Source organism: Brassica napus, unplaced genomic scaffold (assembly GCF_020379485.1).
Source record: "Brassica napus cultivar Da-Ae unplaced genomic scaffold, Da-Ae ScsIHWf_1425;HRSCAF=2013, whole genome shotgun sequence".
Lineage (NCBI taxonomy): Eukaryota > Viridiplantae > Streptophyta > Magnoliopsida > Brassicales > Brassicaceae > Brassica > Brassica napus.
In genome coordinates this window covers 99,574-106,802 of record NW_026014839.1, presented here as the reverse complement: position 1 = coordinate 106,802, position 7,229 = coordinate 99,574, and the positions used below count along the sequence as shown (strand labels likewise).

At 39.5% G+C, this 7,229-nt stretch overlaps 1 protein-coding gene across 1 annotated transcript; it reads right to left on the bottom strand.

The window, feature by feature from the left end:
• Nucleotides 1–5,426: 5,426 nt before the first annotated feature.
• Nucleotides 5,427–6,288, bottom strand: LOC106378242. Its single transcript, XM_022695927.2, has 2 exons — nt 5,917–6,288; nt 5,427–5,804 (listed from the first exon to the last, which is right to left on the bottom strand). Exons 1-2 carry the CDS (start codon nt 6,286–6,288, stop codon nt 5,427–5,429), a joined length of 750 nt encoding a protein of 249 aa, XP_022551648.2.
• Between the last annotated feature and the right edge of the window lie 941 nt (nt 6,289–7,229).

The following is a 7,229-nucleotide window of genomic DNA, read 5'->3' as shown; positions in this document are numbered from 1 at the left end:
CTTCAAAAATTATATCTCACAAAAAAAAAAATGAATAAATTCATAGTGTTTCTATTTGCTATTACAATATGTTTTGAATCGAGTGAAGCTTTTTGCGCAAAAAGTAATGTAGAGATCAGGAACGAACTCGGCAAAGGTATTAAGCTCGAAATCGAATGTAGAACTGTAGAACCAACCAAAAACTTGGGGAGAGTGTCTATACCATTCAATGACAGAATGGCTTATGGATTCGTGGCTGTTTATGAACGAAGACACAGAACTATACATACTTGTAATATATGGTACGCGAGTCCGAAAAATCCGAGAAATCCTCGCGGTGGAATGCACATTGTAAATAAGCTTGAAACATTTGCAGCGGGCTCGAATAGATGTGGTCAATACCGTGAATGGGTTGCCAGACCTGATGGGATTTACTTCAGAAGAAATGTTAAAGACGCATTTGAACGTAGAAAAGACTATTCATGGAATACACTATACTTTTAAATAAGTTTTTTTTCTTATAACATAAAAAAGAATATTTATTTAAGTTGATTATTTGTATTTGTAAATAACTAATCCCTAAGTTTTGTATTAATAATGTGCTACAAATATGTAGCAAAATGTAATAAAATGTGAGGTTATTAAATGATTATATATATATATATATATATACAAGTGTTAGAGCATGTTTATTCAGGGTTCTTAAGTGTGGTTCTTAGGCTAATAAGTAATTAAAAAAAATGAAAAATGGCAATTAACTTAAGAGGCGGGTCTCGGAGAGGTGATTTTGGTCGGTGAAGAAAACTTCAACCCGACGAAGGATATGTGTTCTCTCTTCCCCGAAGTCGACGATGACCACGCTACCATACGCCGACGTCGTCACCTCTCTCGCAGGTTTGATCGACAATAGTTGAACATATCTACGTGTAAGTCGATCTTAATTTCGCTATTGATTGTTAGATGATGGACCTGGATTCTCCGCGAAGGAGGTAGGAGGAAAGAGCCGTGATCGTGGTCGCGGTCGCGGTCTCCGGAACTATATATACATCTCAATTCGTAGTTGAGCGTATCGTCTCACATGATGTTGATGGGATTCAGATTAAGCCAAAGTCTAGACATATTAGGTGTAGCTTGAGAGATTACGATGATGGGCTTATTGATATCACTAACAGAGCGCTGCGCTGATATCATTGTTTCTTGGTTTATGTTTATGGTTTATTTATTTGTGAGTGTTGTGACTGGTGCTTAGTTTTGTGTTCTTGGTTTTACAGATGTCAGCATGATAATACGATGTTGATTGGAGCAGATCCTTCTCATGTTGATGATAGAAAAATTGCTTAGTGATCAACCTCAACTTCTTCAGCAATTTGGATTGGATCTTCTTCCAGTTCTAGCGCAGGTACTCTCTGTTGTATGTTAAACTATCTTTTTTCTTTCCAATAGATTCATGGTTCGCCGTAAATGTCTCTCAGTTATCGGAAAGTTGATAGCACTTCAGAAATGATGACACAAATATATCTAGGTATGTTGTTTACTATTAAATTACTTCACGTGATAGTGGGTGCAACATCTTATATCTTTTTCGTATATCCACAAGTCTTGGTCCATGCTCTTCAAGTTGCAGAAATTCTGATGGAAAAGCTTCCTGAAACGTTCTCTAAAGTTTTCGCGAGGGAATGGGTGGTTCATGCTGTAGATCAACTTGTCTTGGTTGCTAAACCTATATCTCATGCTTGTTTCTGAGTTTGTTTGTTTGTTTCTCAGTTTATTATTACGACTTTGTTTTGAAGACTGAAGTTCATGTTTGTTTCTGAGTTTATTTTTACGACTTTGTTTTGAACACTGAAGTTCATGTTTGTTTCTGAGTTTTTATGATAACGTTTTTTGTATTCATTTTTTTTTTCTAAAAGATTTGGAAGTTTAGTTGCGTGTTTTACGTTTAGTTTTATAAAGATATGATTATTTTCAATTTTAATGTTTTAGGATAAACGTGAATCTATAAATTTTATCTTCAATAAAACAATGTTTAATAATTTTTTTTAAGAATCCTTAACTTAAGAAACTACCATTGTAGAACTACAATTAGGTGTTTCTTAACATAAACTCTTAACTTAATTTTAATACTTAAATATTGACTATGAACCCACTTAGAGTTACCCCAATAAACATGGCACGGGTCAAAGGTCTTATGTTTTTAATTATTTTATAAAAATTCTGTTTTATACTATTAGTAAAATTTTTAAGAAAACTATGTACTTTTTGAGTTTAAATTGGTTACTATTGTGTATTTTTTGGTCCTCATAAAACTTCCAAGCAATATTATCAGACCAGTTTTGTTGTTCTTCACATAAAAGTGCACATCCTCATCGTGTTTTTCCCATAAAGTACATTCGATGATTGTTTCACTATAATTAAAAGCACTGAATTAATATGCAACCAAAGTTTTCGTAACACTAACGTAGGAAAAACTGTGTGTAACTAAAATACTAACATAACTAAAATATTTTATACAAATAACCTCAGATCTTGTAGTTGAATATCCAACACTTTGTTAAATTTCCTGCATAGTTTCTTCGGTAATAATTTCATCTAGTATGTCTATATAAAAAATAGAAAAGTAAGGAAAAATTAGCCAAATTGTGAATGGAAAAATAATATTCTAACTTCATTATCTATTGAAATATGTACAACTAAAGAGAAAGAATATACCCATGAAGACATCATCAACATCTGACTGAGATAAAATATCTGGAAAATAGTTTAAGTTGAAGCGGGATATATTTGGAACCTTCTCAGATGTCTTCACATATGTAGTAAATATAAAATTTATCTTGTAAGGGTGTGTGGATTCCTCCGTAATCACCATTTTTACCCAATACTTAGAAATTCAAGATATCTAGATACTCTTTTTTTTAGCTTCCTTTTGTATTTTTTAATCAATTTCTGTTCAATAGAAGCTTGAATCCTGTCTCCCTGTCAAGTGTAGAAACTACGCAAACATATCAACATTTCAGGAGTCTACAACATACTCTTAGAAAACAGATCACTATTTACTCAAACATTCATGAATTTACACAAACATTCATCAATCTCATTTGCAACATATTTTTAAAAATTAAAGTGTGTACGTTTTCATCCACAAGAACAGCTTCCATCCCGAGAATAACTTGAAATTTAGGTTTAGAATAATATTTCCAAAAATAAATTACGAGTTCCCTCTAGAGAAAAACTCTCTCAAGCCCGCATCCCAAGACGCCTCCGATGGATCTCCCATGCTACAGCCACGCCGCTCTTTCATCCTCCCTCTGAAGCAGCTCTGCTCCTCTCCATGGCCATGATGGTGACTACTCCTCCGTCATGTCTCCGGCCCCCTCCAGATCCGCCGCTGTTTGAACGACCCACTTGAAGCTCTCTCTCTCTTCCATGTCGACGCTGTACACCACCTCGCCTGCTACTCTTCACGATCTGCTACTAAATAATTCCAAACAGTTTGCTCCAGCTTCACTCCCTCGGACTACTGTCTCTGCTCTTACTCCACAGGGATCCCGTGTCCCAGCTCTATGAGCCACGACGTAACAAAGAACATTCAGTTTGAACACAAAGCTTCATCTCTAAACCTAGCAGCAAGGGCCTTGTCTATAGATAAGGAAGTAGAAGTGAGTTATTAGGGCCTCTTTCCAGTACACAACAAATCTAAGTCTTGAGGACTGGCTTCTGATTGTCAAAGTACCGGGAGTGACTTGTTTTGTCAGTGTTCAACTCATACCAATGTACCTTCTCTGTTATGCTCAACCAGATATGGTTATCGAGGACTCCTAGGAAGCTGTTTCCTTCTCCTCTGCTCAGTGGCTCCTCTACCTTGGCAACATACCTCTCCTCGTTACTGGTGCATCCCTTTCAAACGACCACTACAGCTTTCTCATTATCGACATCCTCCTTATGTGGTCATTAACCCAGTGCCGCCGTCTCTATATAGCACCAACAGCGCCCATTAGCTACATTATTTCAGAGCTCAAAACCTGCAGGATGGCAACAATTTCTGTTATGGGCGTGTCTTTCCAGCTTATGATGTTCAAGGACAAGACGGTACTATACCTCAAAATTCATCTAGTACTTTTCCGTATGCGTACCTCCGGTTCACCTAGCTGTCCCCCTAATGGGGTGTTCCTTGTGATCTGTCTATCTCCATTGCTGCATTTTATGTTTTTTGAGCGTCGAACTCTCACGATGAGTATCTTTGTCTTTGGGGAAATGGCATTTTATGTCATGCCCGACGAATTCTCTAGAGTCGGAGTTCTTGACTCAACTCTCTTTGACCAAGCAAATTTAATGGAGCTTTCATCATATGTTATTGTATTAGCCTCAACCGCCTCACCAAAAAGTTTGCTCGTCGTTTCTTTAGAGATTCACCAACAACCAAACAACTGAACTGTTTCTATATAACCCATTTAGTGGAAGCCTAAATTATCAAGAACCAGAGAGTATCCATAATCTTTTGGGTGGCTTTGCAAATGAGGTTTTGTAAGTATCATTTTCACATTTGCTACTTAAGAAACTCTGAGGAGAGTGATTAGTGAACCTTTACTTTCACCTGTCTTTCCAAGGAGAAGACATAGACCAACACAAATTATAATCAAACAGATGAAGAAAGTAATTAGTGGCTCTGAAACTAAAATGTGTGATTGAATAAGTTTGTTTTATTTAGTTTTTTTTTTGGGTGCAAATGTTAAGATTTATACCAAGGTTTTTTGTTTTACAAGAGTTGTGGCAAGCCACTTATTACAAGAAGAGGAGGAAATTACAAAACAAAGAGCAGAAATAAAGAGAAGCTAAGGGGGATGATTGAGGGAGAAGTAAACCTGCAGCAGTGAGTGGTGACTGCTAGACAAAGACGGGAAGGAGATGACAAGATCCCTTAGGAGACGGTCTACCTGCTTAACCACAGCTGCTTCGGAGATTGATGTGCCTGCAAAAATCCTGGAGTTCCGCTCTCGCCAAACACAATAAACAATACTCTGCAGTAGAAGCTTTAACACTACCGGCAGTCCATATGAATCAACAACTTGTTGCAGAGACAATAGATCCCCAACCGATATAATAGATGACGGAATCGGTAGATTTGAGCTACAGCAGTAGTGTGTCCAGATTGCAGTAGAGAATGGACAGTGGAAGAAAAGGTGATCGTGTGATTCCAGACCAGAGCCGCATAACACACAGTGCAATGGGACTGACATACCCCAAGATGCTAAACGGTCCCTTGTGGGTAGCCTGCAAAGGATTGCCATCCAAGAAACAAACGAACACCTAGGAATCTCCTCCTTAAACCAAATCAGACTTGACCAAGAAACTTCTAAGGCCCTTTCTCTGATAGAGTGCCATGTTGCCTTAGAAGAGAATTTAGGTACATAATGGCCTGCACTGTTCCGCCAGAGGAACACATCTTTTCCTCACTGAGTAGAAAGAGGTGCCATTGTTGTGAGTACAATGTGAAGAGTTACAGCCTCTTCCGATCTAGCTGGTGGAAGCCGCCACTCTTCATCGCACACTGCATCACTAACCGCCGCGTCCTCAGCAATCCGGAGTTTCCTAGGTCCACGCTGTCCAAAACCATCTATTAGGGGACCTAGATCCGTCAAGTAATCATGCCAGAATCTGGCCGTTTTTCCATCTCCGATACTACACCTTAAAAACTCAGCAGCTGCTTCCTTTGTTCTCAACAAACTCCTAACAGTAGGGGAGAACCTCTGCGCATCAGCTGTAACCCAAAAAACTCTGTCTTCCAAACACTTTAGAGTGGAGGCAAGCCACCCATAATGACCCTGACCCTGAAAAGAAGTTCCAAACTCTTTTTAGCTCAATAACCTTTTGGAACTCCTCCAGTCTTCTAATACCAAGTCCTCCCTCCTTCTTTGGCTTGCAGATGCTGGCCCAACTAACTCTAGCCCCTGCGGCAGAGGAAGTACTATTTTTCCACAAGAAGCCCGAACAAAGGGAGTCCACTTTCTCGTAGAATCTCTTAGGCAAAGCAAACACTGAGCTCTTAAAATTTACCATCCCATACACCCCCGATGCAACTAGTATTACCTTACCCGCAAAGGACAGGGATTTAACAGTCCATGAGTTGAGCTTCAAGGTTATTTTCTCAATAAAAGGCTGTAGAGTAGCCATACTGATCCTACTAGGGTTCAAAGGGAGGCCTAGAAACCTGGTCGGAAATGTGCCAATCTTAAACCCGGAGAGATCGCTGATAACAGAGGCTTCTATGGAATTGAACCCTCCAAAAAAGATTTCTGACTTTGCCGCATTCATGTCTAACCCCGATCACAACTTAAACTCCACCAGTACCTTCCTTGCTCCCCTTAGAGAGTGGTTCGAACAATCTGTTAAGATGAGCAAATCATCTGCGAACAACAAGTGTGTGATACGCGGATCATCACACAAAGGGTGCAGTCGTATGTCACCAGCTTCAACCGCCTTTTCCAGCAGACTAGATAGAACCTCCATAGCCAAGATGAAAATATAGGGAGATATAGAATCACCTTGGTGCAAACCCTTTTTTCCGGGAAAGAAACCCGCTAGCTCGCCGTTGATCGCCACTGAGAACCTCGGTGTAGTAATACACTCCCTTATCCAAGTTACGAATATAGGAGGAAAATTCTGGGTGTCAAGCAGCTTCAGCACAAAGTCCCAGGATATGGTGTCAAACGCTTTCCTTATATCAACCTTAAGCATACAGCTCCTAGGGAAAGATGCTGAGTTGTATTTCCTTATAAGCTCTGATGCCAGTAGGACGTTTTCGCCCAAGTTCCTGCCCTTAAGAAACGCTGCTTGATTTCTGCTGATACAAGATTGCAGGATCGGCTTCAATCTGTTTGCCAAGATCTTAGTAATCACCTTATAAAGCAAGTTACAGCAGCTTATAGGTCTGAAATCACCCAATCTACAAGCTGCATCCATCTTGGGAATGAGACAAATGGTAGTTGTGTTCAAGTCCTTAAGAAGCCGGCCGTTGCGGAAGAACTCCGAGATGGCAGAGATAACGTCAGTTCCAACCGTGTCCCATGAAGCCCGAAGAAATTCGATTGAGTACCCGTCAGGCCCGGGACTTTTGTTCATAGGCATTGACTTGATTGTGCCTATTATCTCAACCGCTGAAACCTCTCTTCTCAAATAAGCAAATTGCAGCTCTGAGCATCTGAAAGACAAGACCTCTCCAAGCGATTGCACGGAGATAGGAGACTCATGCATGA